The 15,284-nt window shown below is 45.3% G+C and overlaps 7 protein-coding genes across 7 annotated transcripts; 1 reads left to right on the forward strand and 6 right to left on the reverse strand.

Moving 5' to 3' along the window:
- Positions 1-4,455: 4,455 nt before the first annotated feature.
- Positions 4,456-5,684, reverse strand: EDB93DRAFT_1245992 (uncharacterized protein; the record flags this gene model as incomplete). The annotated part of the gene is made up of 3 exons (XM_041452390.1): positions 4,456-4,938; positions 4,991-5,131; positions 5,235-5,684. The coding sequence occupies 3 exons, from the start codon at positions 5,682-5,684 to the stop codon at positions 4,456-4,458; spliced, it is 1,074 nt and encodes a 357-aa protein (XP_041312492.1).
- A 729-nt stretch (positions 5,685-6,413) lies between these two features.
- Positions 6,414-6,686, reverse strand: EDB93DRAFT_1076697 (uncharacterized protein; the record flags this gene model as incomplete). The annotated part of the gene is made up of 1 exon (XM_041445262.1): positions 6,414-6,686. A coding segment is annotated over one exon (273 nt), but the record flags the coding sequence as incomplete, so codon positions are not given.
- Positions 6,687-8,263: 1,577 nt separating this feature from the next.
- EDB93DRAFT_1237973 (uncharacterized protein) lies at positions 8,264-9,068 on the reverse strand (the record flags this gene model as incomplete). The annotated part of the gene is made up of 3 exons (XM_041451492.1): positions 8,264-8,636; positions 8,692-8,819; positions 8,874-9,068. 3 exons carry the CDS (start codon positions 9,066-9,068, stop codon positions 8,264-8,266), a joined length of 696 nt encoding a protein of 231 aa, XP_041312494.1.
- A 461-nt stretch (positions 9,069-9,529) lies between these two features.
- EDB93DRAFT_1076631 (uncharacterized protein) lies at positions 9,530-10,000 on the reverse strand (the record flags this gene model as incomplete). The annotated part of the gene is made up of 2 exons (XM_041445254.1): positions 9,530-9,895; positions 9,944-10,000. Coding segments are annotated over 2 exons (423 nt in total), but the record flags the coding sequence as incomplete, so codon positions are not given.
- Positions 10,001-10,354, reverse strand: EDB93DRAFT_1245995 (uncharacterized protein; the record flags this gene model as incomplete). Its single annotated transcript, XM_041452391.1, has 3 exons — positions 10,001-10,022; positions 10,074-10,173; positions 10,213-10,354. The coding sequence occupies 3 exons, from the start codon at positions 10,352-10,354 to the stop codon at positions 10,001-10,003; spliced, it is 264 nt and encodes an 87-aa protein (XP_041312496.1).
- A 799-nt stretch (positions 10,355-11,153) lies between these two features.
- Positions 11,154-11,536, reverse strand: EDB93DRAFT_1245996 (uncharacterized protein; the record flags this gene model as incomplete). Its single annotated transcript, XM_041452392.1, has 2 exons — positions 11,154-11,466; positions 11,514-11,536. The coding sequence occupies 2 exons, from the start codon at positions 11,534-11,536 to the stop codon at positions 11,154-11,156; spliced, it is 336 nt and encodes a 111-aa protein (XP_041312497.1).
- Positions 11,537-13,631: 2,095 nt separating this feature from the next.
- EDB93DRAFT_1076559 (uncharacterized protein) lies at positions 13,632-14,191 on the forward strand (the record flags this gene model as incomplete). The annotated part of the gene is made up of 3 exons (XM_041445246.1): positions 13,632-13,715; positions 13,769-13,930; positions 13,991-14,191. The coding sequence occupies 3 exons, from the start codon at positions 13,632-13,634 to the stop codon at positions 14,189-14,191; spliced, it is 447 nt and encodes a 148-aa protein (XP_041312498.1).
- Between the last annotated feature and the right edge of the window lie 1,093 nt (positions 14,192-15,284).

A 15,284-nucleotide genomic window follows, 5' to 3' on the forward strand; every position in this document is an offset into this window, starting at 1 on the left:
AGCGTCGCCAACAGATACCATCCAAGTCGTAACAGGCATCTAATCAATAGAAAGCCCCCTTTACATTATATGTCACCTTTCTACCATATATCTAGCTGATCCTTAACATGAAACACGTATTTGGATGTACTACTGATTATATATGAACATGGCTGACCAGATGTGGAAGGGTAAGATACTGAAAAAGATCAAAAATGTCAAAAATGCGATGTTTGATGTTTTTGTTCCTGTAAAGAGATCCTATGTGTGTCCTGGGCTAGCTATATGATGAATATACCCCAAATATACATAGAAATAAACTCCCTGCTTAAATTAAGGTCCAGTCCTACAGGAAAAAATTTCACAGGAGGTATACCACCAGGAGAGAGTGAATGCACTACACAAAAAGATCTTTCTCTGTGGTCTTGAGCTCCTGACACATTATTCCTACTGTTGAACAGATGTTGGGGACAATTTTTGCAAGCTCATATAGCCAGAAACCAAAAAATGCGAACCTATTTTGTGTTTTCTGTACATATATTGTATGTGTTGATATAGGGCGCTTCAGGGGGTCAAATAAAGATGGTAATATATTCATATATACTACTAAACATGTTCTGAATGCTCCAGGATACTTTCCTGCCAAAGGGGCAAAAGTGCGAAAGTGTTTTATATCCTACCATATGTTGAATTGCCCCTGGAGGAGGAGCAGGCATACAAATGAGCAAAAAAGTGGTCTATTATATTATGTGATACATATATATACTGAACTACTACTTAGATACATGAGGGGACCTATTGTGGTGCAGTGGTAAAGCTGCAGTGAGGTGGGAAGGGTGTGGGAATAATTGATATTGTGGAAAATACCAAAATGGGCAATGTTTTGGGTGTTGTGGGGTAATTCCCACGCTGTGTGGCCAAAAATGCGGTGTAGTATTATTGTGGGAAGTCCTGACATGAGGAATTGAGCCAGAATGAGCAGAAATATACCAAATTGAGCTGTTTGGCAAATTATCCATTGTGGAAGCGGTAATGGATAATCTGTCAAGCATCAGCAATCCATGACAAGGAAGGATAACCAGTGGTCTCTAATGAGACTTGGTTATCCATAATAATGACACTATAGCCTGCAGGAAAAACACTATATTGCTGTAGTCCTGGTGGCAGCTATATAGCACTATGTAGGCACTCATAGGTGCTGTAGCAATATATAGGCACATGCGATACTATTTCGAGCTATGTAGTACTATGTGTTACAAGAACATCTAGACGCTTGGGCCCCTACTATTTTTCTCCTGATCCTCCTCGTATCAGCCCTCGCATCATACCCTTACCCCGACCTCACCCTTGTCATCCTCGTCATCCTCGCATTCCCTTTCGCCCTCTACCTGTCGCTTCAGCAAAGCCAGTACATTTGGCCGGATCCTTTCGCTGACGAAGCATACCCATGCTCCGTTTCACCACCTGACTGATCCTGCGGACAGTCCCCTTGCCCTTACCGTCCGGACGGTAAACCTATGATATGATGCACGACGCATCCCCTTTGCCCTTTTCCCTTTTATGATCTCTGACTCGGTGCGCAGTCGCACATGCAACTTATACTTAGATCCGCAGTTGCACGATCGTGCCCCTGCGCGTTTCACTTCTTATTTCGATCTTTGACTCACTTTCTTATCTAGCACGTTCTACCCAGACCGAACGTGCCTTCCTATTATGGTCTCACCCTTTACCGATTGCCTCTCCCGGTAGTACGAGTTATCACCCACTAATACGCTTCCTGTCCTCTATATAAACTCGCTACCATGTACCATATTCCCTAACTTGAATCTACTTGGTTCTTGACCTCCTACTCTCACCAGAGTGATCCTTCTGCCTCGCCAGCAGTCTATATTCTATCTTCTTATCTGCTCTTCGCGGATAAGCCTATAGTCTCGATCTTTACTCATCGACTTCGTCGACGAGCAAAGCCCCTGTTAACTAGTCGGACTTCCGTCCTTCTAATTAACGACGATCCTTACGATTAACCTTCGGGTGTCGTAAGCCTAGGCCGATATAGCTTATCGTCTCGCACCCGCGTGACATAAGCTACCCGATTTGGACATAGGCGTCAAATCGTACTTGCCGAAGACACGCCAAGTACGACCCCTAACCTTGGGCTAGCCCAAGGACGTCCACAGACCGTTGACGACACAAGCTCTGTTTGAGCGTCGCCAACAGATACCATCCAAGTCGTAACACTATGTAGCACAAAGCTTCACTACAGGCAGCTATGGAACTCAGTCAGGCAAAAAAGTGACTGCAGATGGCTACAGGTTGCACCCGGCTTCACTACACACAGCTATGGAACTCAGTCAGGTAAACAAGTGACTGCAGATGGCTACAGGTTGCACCTGACACATGACACTACTGTAGAGATACAACACTAGGTTTGTCCCAGGTCACAGCCCTTAACGAATTGAATCTATTTTCTGTGACTGTCACATGAATTTTTGGTGGGACAAAGCTAATTTGTGACATATGGAAAAAAAAACATAGGTTATGTGCTAATGGGACCAGAAATCATCATACATTGAATTTGTGATGCGTCTATGCTTTCCACGCCCGTAATCAACCTTCAGAACACTGTTCGAGCCACTCTCCACATCTTCAGCAGTAATGTCACCCACATCATAGACTTTGGAGTGGTTTGAACATAGAAGTCCACCATCTGCATTGATATGGCAGTCAGAACAGACGTGTTCACCCCCGGAAGCCATATGGTCAAGGAGTGCATCCATTGGCACGTCACTGGCATTGAGGTCATGCTCGCTAGCATTGTCGAAGGGGGATTCGGCTCTGATAGTATCAGTGGCCTTGTTCTCTGACTCGGAGTTTGTTGCCTGGTCGACGCTGACAGTCTTGTACTGAGCGGTAGCAATCCTCATCCATCCAGCTGGATCATTCTTCTGAACATCATGTAAATATTGCAATGCCTCTCGGCTTGCGAGGCTTGTGAATGAGAGATTAAATTCTCCCCAGCCTTACACATGAAAAATGCCTTGAAAACATGATTTAGCTCTGTGCATCAAGATTTGACAGTGTGAGAAAATGAGAAACAAACCTGCTTTACAAGCTAAGGCTTGTTTATAGCGTGATATCCATTTATAACCCACTGCAATGACCGATCATGAAGGGTGCCAATTGTTGTGTCAAGTCTGATGAGTGATGCAGACTTGTCTTGGGCAAGTCGAACAAGAGACTCGTTGACTATATCAGCATGCTGTGTCTGTTTGACTGCAAGTTTGAATGGTCGTTGAATACCGACATCACATGGCTGATCAACACCAGTGCAGCCCCCAGGGACAAAACAGTATTTGATCCAAGGGTAGGTCATATCCATCCATGTGCGAAATTGAATTGATCTGTGCACACTCCACACGTCGAGGTGCAAAATACACTCCTGGTCAGCCAGTGCATTGAGTAACACTTTCTGCTCCTCCCAGTAAGGCACCAGAATGTCATTAACATACTCGCACATGAGGGGAAATGTTGACCAGTAAGTGTGTGTACTTGAGTATGAGATTTTGAACTTGAGTTCCATCACTTCCTTGTATTGCGGAGTAGACTTTGAAGGAATAGAGTGTAAAGTTTTCCCCTCATAGCTCAGTTGCAAGGGGATGGCATGACCTCCAGCAGATATTCTGTTGACGATGGTGAACGCTCATTTTTCTTCCTGCCCAATCACAGAGACTTGGTTCGAGCCAATTGTTTCAAATGTCAAGGTGTTTGCTGGCTGATAGACAATATTCATCTGGTCAATATTGATGACGAATGCAGCATCGAAGATTGCGCAGTCACGAATTGTGAGCCTTAAATGGAGGAATTGATCAAGGAGAAGCTGCTCAACATTTGGTGGTGTTTTTTGAGCTGCACGTATTGCCCTGCAGAAGCTCCAATTGAGATGCTCAGCAAGAAACTCCTTCACCCAACTCTCTGTGCAGCGGAAGCGAGAACTGTCCTTGGCGACATGCTTGAAAATATCAGGAACAGAGTGTTGCAGGCGTGCAAGGATGATACCACGGCAGCAGAGAGTGTCCAACGCAACACCAACTTGACAGAGAGACTGAAGGTCATTGATGATCAATTTGACCACATTGGGATAGGAGGATAGAATGTGTTTCCATGTGTTTTGGTACATGGGCAGGCTGCGTCGTGAACACGAGCAAGAGTTGCCACACTCCAAACAGCTTTGTCACCAGAGCGGTCAATCCATGTTCCAACTACCTGCGGAGTCAATGTCCGGAATCATGCTAAGTCCCTCTGCTGAAGATCGCACACAATCTCTATGGGGGACATGCCAATCCCCACTCGAACAGCAGCTTCAGCAATAGTAGCCCATAACAAGGGGTGTTGCCAGTTGATATGAACTGCAACAGTGTCCTCATGCTTCCTTTTGCATCCAGGTTGAACACTAGGTTTATGCGCCCTCGCATCTCTTCAAATCTTGCGATATGGGTGAGACACCTCAGCAAGATCTGTCATTGGGAGGGCAGGAGCAATGTTGGATGTGTGATTTGTAGTGGCTTTCTTCACAGCCTTTTCACGGGCATGTTGGATTTGTTTCCATTCCCTATTTCCCTCACGTCGGCATATATCTCTTTCTACTCCTTCAACATGAACCCTATGGGCATCCCGCTCATGACTCTCTAGCTCCCAAGAGAAAGGAGTCCATGCCAATTTGAGATGCTCCTCGCACATCGTAGTTGGAAAGTACTTGAACAAACCAACATATTTGTCCTCTTCGCGAACCCTAAGATTCAAGGAAACACGTTCTGAGCTAGATGTTGTCGGTGGAGGGGAGGGGCTTGTTGCTGGTACCAGACTGGGATATGATGGAGGACATGATAAAAATTTGATGCTGAAATCACTTGTGTCATCTGCAAAAGAGCTCTCCAAAGACTCAGAAAGTAACTCCTCAGACTGTTATGAGGAAATGAGTTTTTTGAGTGGTAAAAACACAGTAAAAACGAACCTCGAAGTGGCTCTTTGTCAACATCAAAAACTCCTCCATGCGAAGACAATATTTCGAGTCATCGGTAAACAGCGGGTGGTGGTTGAAGACAGTGTGCTTGATGGTATTGAGAGCCGTGATTGCACATGAAAAGGAGTCTGTCTGCTCCCTATGAGACAAGGATCCTTTGTCAAATGGTGTGAATCTGTGGTTTTTCGACCAGCGGCAGATAGCATCAACATATGAACTAGGCATGGACATTGACAATATTGACAGAGAAAATGATGCGCTGTATGGTGCCATTGTGAAGCGAGTCTCCAAGGTGATGCAGCTGAGTAAAGGCTTTGTCGAAATGATACTTTGACCACCATGTGTCACCAAGGAATAATATATTTGAAAAATCAAGTGTCTCAACAGCAGTATCATTGTGTTCATCTGCATGATCATTGATAGCGGCAATAAGAGCATCAAGTACACGACCATTGACCATCATGTCAGCAAGTAGAGGGAGAAGCTCTGGTGTGCGAAGACTGGTCTGAGCACCAAACCCCTTCAAGTCAACATCCCGTGGCAAATGCTCGAGCAAATCTAGAACCTCGTCTACAACTACTGACTTGGAAGCACCATGACCCATGTCCTCTTCATCCTCAAGCCTCTGAAGAACCCAATCATGGGCCGATATCCAGGCGAGATGAGCCTCCAGGGCACATGACATGTCCCTCCAGTATGAAAGAACCCAGAATGGAAGGTGAAATGTTGGGGAAAGTGGATGGATGATTGAAGTGTGACCATTAAACCAAGCCTGACTGAACTGATTGAGGAGCTGAGTGACGCAACAGAGCGGGGGAATTGATCATGTTGTGAAATCGTTGGGAAGGCTGAGGAGAGGGGGGTTTGTTGAGAAAATGATGGTGTCTGGGCTGAGATCACAGTCCAGCAATGTGCAAAGACTGATGTCGAGTAGCTGCGCGACAGGCAGAGTCTGAGATGGGATAGTTGGTTGCATTGGAGTTGGGATCCTGAGTAATCGTGTGATCTCATGTTGAACAGAAGGCAGCAGTTTGCTCTGGTCAAAAACATGAGAGCCACTCTGAAGCAACAAACATATCAGTTTGCGATGGCATGATGGGTGCTTGAAAATGGATCATACTAGTAGACTCACCTGGCAGGCTTTAAGACCATGGAGTCTCCAATTCCACTCATTACCAGTCAGTGCTATGCGAGGTGAATCCATGACAGACTGAAGCAAGTTGCTTGAATCATGAAGCAGCATGTCAGATGGTTGCAAACAGCATTGCGAGTGGTGAAGTGTTATGATCTGCAGGCAAATCTATTTGGGTAAGGTCACAGGTCACCTGGACATTCGAACCTGTAACACTAAGCATGTCATAGTCATGGGCTGCACATGACGAACCTAGTGTCGTATCTCTACAGTATATACTTACTACAAACTATTTATGACGGACACACCAAACATCTCGCCATCAATGAATTGATTAAAATAAAAATGATTTACTGCCTCATATGCATTTTCACTTCTCAATGTTGTATCCACTGATTGTCCCATCTTTGGTATTAGGTGACACGGTTGTACAATTTCATCAACATGGATGACAGCAGCATTGCGGCGGAGTTGGTGTGTCGAGCGAGAGACTTGTTGCAATCGAGAGGAAGGGTCTGGATGTCTGAAAGGCATAAACCACTCGATGTAAGCGAGGGCTCTGGGGTATATGCTGAACTAATGAGGGAGGGTGAATATAGCGCGAACCTGAGCTACTCGCACACCTGCAACACATCACTGTTACGACTTGGATGGTATCTGTTGGCGACGCTCAAACAGAGCGTGTGTCGTCAATGGTCGAGGACGTCCTTGGGCTAGCCCAAGGTTAGGGGTCTTACTTGGCGAGGCTTCGGCAAGTAAGATTTGACGCCTATGTCCAAATCAGGTAGCTTACGTCAAGCGGGTGCTAGACGATGAGCTGTATCTGCCAAGGCTTACAACACCCGAAGGTTAATCGTAAGATCGTCATTAATTAGAAGGACAGAAGTCCGACTAGTTAACAGGGGCTTTGCTCGTCGACGAAGTCAATGAGTAAAGATCGAGACTAAGGACTTATCTGCGAAGAGCAGATAAGAAAATAGAATATAGACTGCTGGATAGGCAGAAAGGATCACTCTGGTGAGAGTAGGAGGTCAAGAACCAAGTAGATTCAAGTTAGGGAATATAGTACATGGTAGTGAGTTTATATAGAGGACAGGAGACGTATTAGTGGGTGATAACTCGTACTACCAAGAGAGGCAAACGGTAAAGGGCATAACCATAAAAGGAAAGCACGTTCGCGTTGAGACACGGGCGAGGCAGAACGTGCTGGATAAGAAAGTGAGTCAAAGGTCGAAATAAGAAGTGAAACGCGCAGGGGCACGATCGTGCAGCTGCGGAGCTAAGTATAAGTCGCATGTGTGACTGCGCACTGAGTCAGAGATCAAGAAAGGGAAAAGGGCAAAGGGGATGCGTCATGCATCATATCATAGGTTACCGTCCGGATGGTAAGGGCAAAGGGACTGTCCACAGGATCAGTCAGGTGGTGGGACGGAGCATGGGTATGCTTCGTCAGCAAAAGGATCCGGCCAGATGTACTGGCTCTGCTGAAGCGACAGGTAGAGAGCAAAGGGAAATGCGAGGATGACAAGGATGACGAGGGTAAGGTCGGGGTGAGGGTACGATGTGAGGGCTGATACGAGAAGGATGAGGAGAAAAATGGTAGGGGCCCAAGCGTCTAGATGTTCTTGTAACAATCACAGTCAAATTAAGTATCAACAAGTCCAAAAAAAAATACCTTCAAGAGTGCACAAGGGCAAAGACCAAGGCCCATCTGAGATCAATGCCATGTCAAAACAAGCAGGGCAACCAGGCTTATGGCCAGATGCTACCACTTCTGGCCTTCTCTAATGTGCCACCGGTTGGGAGTGTCACTCACTCGTCAATCTGGTGGTGCCTCGATGACCACTTGACAATAAATATTGAAATGGTCATGAATGCCAGGTACAATGGCGATATGTGGAAAGTTCTTGTGCAGGAAAGTTTGCAGAGTGGAGAGAAAATCGATAGCACCATGCACTGTCACAATCTTTTCGACTGTCTGGTGAGGATGTGCTGGAACCTTTGCGAGGGTGTGCCCTGTTGTCGTTGTGTTCAAGTTGGGAGATGCAGCCTCTTTTTCTTCCAAGTCCGAGTCCGAGTCGAAGGAATGATGCTCTGTGCGACCGGCAGGGGAGGCTGTTGTGATATCCAATTCAGGTATGCACCAAGCAAAACAAAAACACTGCTTCCTGACATTGAAGCCACAAAACCATCTGTTCTTCATAGTCCCATTTGTTGCTAGCGCAGTAAGCGTCCTTTGCAAAATCAATGTGCAAGCGCTCAGGAAGCTCGGTGTTAAAGCCATCAGCTGCACCAAACAACATGATCAACTGGACGTAATGAGTGAGTTGATGTAGTTTTGGTATACTGAAATGTTCTCGAATGGCAAGTTCCTTCAGGACATCTTTACTCACATGAAAGACTCCCAAGGCAGTTTGTAGGGCTTTAAGCGTGTCAGTTGTGTGAATTTGGAGCCAGGAATGATAGGAAAAGTCAAGAATTGATCGTGCAACTACCAAGACATGACTGTGCAGCATGACATCAACAAACAACCATCTTCAATGACTCATCACACACACACCTAGGCACCGCTCTGGTAAGTAAGCCAATAAACACTTGCTGCATCTCTTTATGCTCACTTCCTGTCCATTGTTTTACAGTCGAAATACCTTTCTTGAAGTGATGGAGTCCTGGATAATCCAGGATGGCCTTGAATCACACATCCATCTCATCTTCCTCAATAATATTGATGCACCACTTCACGAGGTGGTCTTTAAACACACCTTTATGGATTTGATGCAAAAGATCGGGGGTGAAAGCCAGGAAAATGTTGGCATGAGGCATTTTGGCCCAGAACAGTTTATAAACCGCACATAGACCATTCTCCTTGAATTCTGGAGGATGCTGACCAATATTGCACCTTTCTAGAATATCTTTTGTTGACTCTGGATCGCGCATCGCAGACTCGAATCCATCGCCTTGCTCATTCGCTGCCACCAGACACTTGGGACACCGATTCTCTTTACAACAGGAAACCAAACACTGCTCGGGAAAATTGGCAACATATGCAGCCAGTATCAGGTAGACATGATGAACCAGCGAGTCCGCACACACCATTTTGACTCCGTTTTGTCCAGCAGCAATAAGAGTATGGAGGAGTAGGGCCATGCAATGATGAAAGAGTCTATCCAGCCAGAGAGTGTGCATCAGAAGTGAAGCAGTCTAGCTTTCCTGCGGGTAAGTAACCAATAAGCACTGTGGCTCATGCTGATGCCTGATGCCTTTTTGCTTTGGCAATATTGCCAATAGACATATACATAGGCCATGCTGACTTGTCTCCTTTGAACTGCGATAAGCTGGTTTTGTCCGACAATAGAATAATTGGTGCTATTGTGGCACCTTTGGACAGGGCTTTCTACTCACAAGGGCAGTACATTTCTTTGTTGTTCTCTCTCAAACAGTCTTCCTTGAGTCTCTCCCCACCAGTCAGCCATCCACATCTCATCAATCACTCTATGTTGCCCTATGTGGTCTGTGTATGCTCTGGCAGGTGAGTAGGCCATATCTTCCTTGAAGAAAGGGTTGCCAATAAGCTCTTTGACACACTCTACAGGATCACGGCTCCAAAGTTCGAGCTCTTCTTGCAACGGTGCTCCATTCTCATCTTCAAGGTTACCACGCACAGTAATCTTCCTGCAACTCCATCCCAGTCCATGTGGAAGTTCGTCAATCTTCTGCAAGAATGAGCAGTTGTTATGAAATGAGAGTTTTGTACGGTTTTGTGTCTAGTCATCATATCAACATTGTGAGTTCAGTCAATGCTTTCAACGTACTATTGGTAACTTCAAAAACTCCTCAGTCCGTGTCTGACCAATGTTTTTAATGAGCCATTAGGCCAAATCCCACTCTTCCCTAGTGAGTCATATATCTTGAGATCCCCTTGCTGCACATTTGAGCACTTACACGTCTTCAAAGGGAGAACATGGATCCTCGCCATCTTCCTCTTGATATCTCCTATATCCTTCAAATTTAGTCTCCCCCTCACGCAGTGCCCATCCAGCATCTGGTATAGGTTTGAAATAATGTCAAAATTGTGTCCCACCATCATCCTCAACTTCTTCAATGGTGACACAATGAGTTTTGCTATCTGGGTGGGGGTAAACATGGGAAAAGTCAACAGGTGGTGGGCTGTCTGGGCCATCATCAGGTGCATCCAAATTATCTGCTTCAACATCTTCAATCATTAATGCCCATTGCCTTTGACATTGAGGACATCCTGTGACATGTCTCTTGAGACCTTCATGTGTTGTTGTTACCTTGCTGCAGAATACACAGTGAGATATGGTTTGTAGAGGCATGGTTTGTCTGTCCAGTGCTCTGTCATTACCGCAACTACTTACTAGTACTGTTGATGCCACAACACACAACACTACATGACCCCACACACCAACACAACTCACTGAGGCAACATTTCATTTTTCACTGCCCTCGCCCTGAGCTCTCGCCATCGATGGTAAAATTTTCTTCTAAGATTCCACAAGATTGCCTGCCGCCTTTGATGGTCAAACCGCCCTCCACTGTCAATGGTAAAATTCTCTTCTAAGAACCCACAAGATTGCCTGCCACCTACATGTGCGCCATCATTCTTGTCTGAATTACAACTGACTAGACTGACTAAACTAGGGCAGAGTGCTTATCATCAGCCCTGGCAACACCGCCCACTAGGGCAGGGTGCTTATCATCAGCCCTGGCAACACTGCTGTCAATGGTAAAATTTTCTTCTAGAAACCCACATGATTGCCTACCGCCTTCAATGGTCAAACCACCATCAATGGTAAAATTTTCTTCTAAGAACTCACAAGATTGCCTCCTGCCCTCAATGGTCAAACCACCCTCCACCATCGATGGTAAAATTTTATTCTAAGAACCCACAAGATTGCCTGGCGCCTACATGTGCGCCATCATTCTTGCCTGAATTACAACTGACAAAACTGACTAAACTAGAGTAGTGATGCCATGAGCTGCAAGTAGCAGCTCCAACAATTAGACTTTGCATGCCTCCTCACAATGCTTCTTCTCTGCGTTCCAATGCACAACTATCATCTCCCTCACAAAGGTTTGGTGAGTATTAGGACCCTGGATGCGCTCTAAGAGTTGCGCTTTGCATGCCTCTTCACAGCGCCTGATCTCAGCATCCCAGTGTTCTAATATAAGTGTTTGAAGGTAAGTCTGAGATGCTTGGATGGGTCCAGGTGTTTGACGAAATGGTGGCAATGGATACAGGACCTCAGGACCCCCATTAGCCTGCCCTGGAGCACAAACCACATGAAAGGAACGACTCGGAGGAGCAACAGCCCTGCTAAGGCATCAGCATCTGTTATCGCCTATAGTTGAGTATCCTACCTTTGTATGACTTTGGTATCCATCTCTGGGTTGAAAGGAAAGTCGATCTGTCCCTCTTATGCTGTTATATTGATGCTGCTCAGTTAGATGAAACTTTAACATTCAAGTCAACTGTTACAAGAACATCTAGACACTTGGGCCCCTACTATTTTTCTCCTTATCCTCCTCGTCTCCGCCCTTGCATCACACCCTTATCCCAACCTTGCTCTCATTATCCTCGTTATCCTAGCCTTCCCTTTCGCTCTCTACCTGTCGCTCCAGCAGAGCCAGTACATCTGGCCAGACCCTTTCTCTGACAAAGCATACCCATGCTCTGTTCCACCACCTGACTAATCCTGTGGATAGTCCCCTTTGCCCTTACCGTCTGGACAGTAACCTATGATATGATGCACACCGCATCCCTTTTACCCTGTTCCCTTTTCTGATCTATGACTCGGTGCGCAGTCGCACATGTGTACTTATATTTAGCTCCGCAGTTGCACAATCGTGCCCCTGCATGTTTCACTTCTTGTTTCTCTCTTTGACTCGTTTCCTATCTGCACGTTCTGGTTCACCTATGACTCACCTCAAATGTGCCTTCCTTTTCTAGTATCACCCTTTGACCAGTTCCCTTTCTGGTAGTACAAGTTATCATCCACTAATACACACCCTCTCCTCTATATAAACTCGCTACCATGTATCTTATTCCTTAACTTGAATCTACTTGGTTCTTGACCTCCTACTCCTAACAAGAGTGATCCTTTCTGCCTAGCCAGCAGTCTATATTCTATCTTCTTATCTGCTCATCGCAGATAAGTCCTTAGTCTCAATCTTTACTCATCAACTTCATCGACGAGCAAAGCCCCTGTTAACTAGCTGGACTTCTGTCCTTCTAATTAACACAGATCTTATGATTAACCTTCAGGTGTCGTAAGCCTTGGCAGATACGCTTATCGTCAAGCCCCACTTGACATAAGCAACCTGATTTGGACATAGGTGTTAAATCTTACTTGCTGAAGCCTCGCCAAGTAAGACCCCTAACCTTGAGCTAGCTCAAGGACGTCCTCAACCGTTGACGACACACACTCTGTTTGAGCGTCGCCAACAGATACTATCCAAGTCATAACATCAACCAAACTCAAAAATTGTTTGTTGATTGCATACCACAGCAGGGTTTTAAAGGCACGTCTGTCCATTATTTTTTTGTCATTGTTACTTACCTATAATCATGGCAGCGAAAGCAAACTCAAAGAATCCAGCCAAAAAGTCAATTTTGAAGGCACAGGAGGACCTATGCGCCGAGATGGAGTCAACTGCAGGACGCACTGCAAGCGGTCAGAAATGCCGACCAACCGAACAAGAGACTTACAGATGTAAGTAGGACTTAGCTTGATGTTCCTGCTCAATGTGTCTGACACACTTGCTCAACAGTCTCAAAATCTCATCAAGGTGAAGACCACCACAAAGACTTACAGGCAAAGATGGAGAAACATAAATTGAAGGCTTTGTGTGCTGCATACCAAAAAAATCCTGAAGAGTTCAACACTGAGCCCACTGAGCTGCACAGCGACATTGACAGGGATGAAGAAAACATGGTCAGTGTCATGTCTCATTCTCCTGGGTGCTGCATTGCTCACAACATGGTAGTTCTTAGGTCACTCTGTACGCACTAAGGTATCTATGCCGTGTGCACTCACATTCAGTGCAAGCAAAACTCCTCCAGTTGTCTTGGCTCCAAAGTCTTTCTCACCTATCAGTAAGCCGCACAAAGGTACTGTAGCTTAAGTTATGTACATCTCCGACACTAACACACATTTGTCAGCTTCTGTGACTGTCGTGAGACCCACAATGCTCAGTGGTCACAGCAGCAGTGATGACAGCAGCCACGATGACACTGAGAGCGAGGATCACAGTGACAGCGACTCCTCACCACTGGTTGTTGGGACCAAGCACCAACTGCAAGACACTGCTGTTGAAGAAACCAGGCCAAAAATCATGAAAGCATTAAATGGATCACGCCAACAATTGAAGGCTAGTGATTTTGACGAGCTCACTAAGGATTTGCTTGCTACTGCAACATCTATCTATCGCTGTCTAATTGTAACATGAGATCCCTTTCCTGAAACACTTATTGTTGAGATGAAGCTGGCCAAGGAGGCGTGGCGCAAGGCATCTAACTTAGCAGACCTGATGGTTCAACTCACTCCTTCACTGGTCAAGATGGTAAGCAGTCCCTTTGTAATATCCTACCCTGATTGATGTTGTATGTTGTGCAGATGACGAGGCGCACTTCACATGTGCGTGGGGAACTCAAAACTAAAATGTGGGCACTCACGGCATCATTCTTTGGCTTCCGCACAAGTCGATCGACAGTGGCCATTAAACAAAATCGTGACCTGGCAGAATCACTGAAGGATGGATCATGCTTTGTTTTTAAGGTGTGTTACTCATTTCAACTTGGTCCACCATTGGCGAATGTCTGACTGGCAGAGTAACAGGACTGGGAGATGAAATGTGGCATTTACAAAACGGAATTGATACAGTCAGCAGTGAATGACATGTGGTTTATGAACCGCAGTGACAAGGGTGTTATTCACGGTAAATATTTTGAGCCTTTACCAGTTGAAATTATTGCGCTTATACTCATGGCTGTGAGTGTGTTCAAACAATTCAGTATTGATGTCGCAACTGACTTGTGAGATCTGACAGATCGAATATTGCATCAATGAGTGGATAACCGGAGTCAAGGAAGACATTAAATTCTCGGCAGCTACCTATAATCTATTCTCCCATCTACCAGGCTATACTGTCAATATTATCCATAACCAACTCTGATTACCTACAACAGGTTATGCTTCCTTGTCTGGGACTTTAGATGGTTTGATAGGTTATCCATTACAGCTCCCACAATAGATAACACATCAGACACCTCAATATGGCATGGTTCTACCTATTCTGGAGCAGTTTTCTCCCACCTCACCACTTCTTCATGATCCAGATCTGATCAAATATTGCCACACCGCATTTTTGGCCACACAGCGTGGGAATTACCCCACAACACCCAAAACATTGCCCATTTTGGGACTCTCCACAATATCAATTATTCCCACACCCTTCCCACCTCACTGCAGCTTTACCACTACACCACAATAGGTCCCCTTTCATATATAAGTAGTAGTTTGGTATATATGTGTACAATATAATATAATAGACCGCTTTTTTTGCTCATTTGTGTCCCTGCTCCTCCTCCAAGAGCCATTCAACATATGGTAGGGGATAGAACACTTTCGCACTTTTGCCCCTTTGGCATTGAAGTGTTCTGGGATAGTCAGAACATGCTTATGATCATATATGAATAGATTCACATCTATATTTGACCCCCTGAAGCGCCCTACATCAACAGGTACAGTACATATATGGGAAAACACAAAATAGGTTCGCATTTTTTGGTTTCTAGCTATATGAGCTTGCAAAAATTGTCCCCAACATCTCTTCAATAGTATGAAGAATGTATCAGGAGCTCAGGACCACAGGGAAAGATCTTGTTGTGTAGTGCATTCACCCCCTCCTGGTGGTTTACCCCCTGTGAAATTTTTTCCTGTAGGACCGGACCTTAATTGAGGTAGGGAGTCTATTTCTATGTATATTTGGAGTAGATGTATCATATAGCTAGCCCAGTACACACATAGGATCTCTCTACAGGAGCAAGAATATAGAAAATCGCATTTTTGACATTTTAAAGTATCTTACCCTTGCACATCTGGTCAACCCTGTTCATATATCATCAATAGT

This window comes from Suillus bovinus, assembly GCF_016758785.1.
Source record: "Suillus bovinus strain UH-Sbo-P2 chromosome Unknown EDB93scaffold_4, whole genome shotgun sequence".
Taxonomy (NCBI): domain Eukaryota; kingdom Fungi; phylum Basidiomycota; class Agaricomycetes; order Boletales; family Suillaceae; genus Suillus; species Suillus bovinus.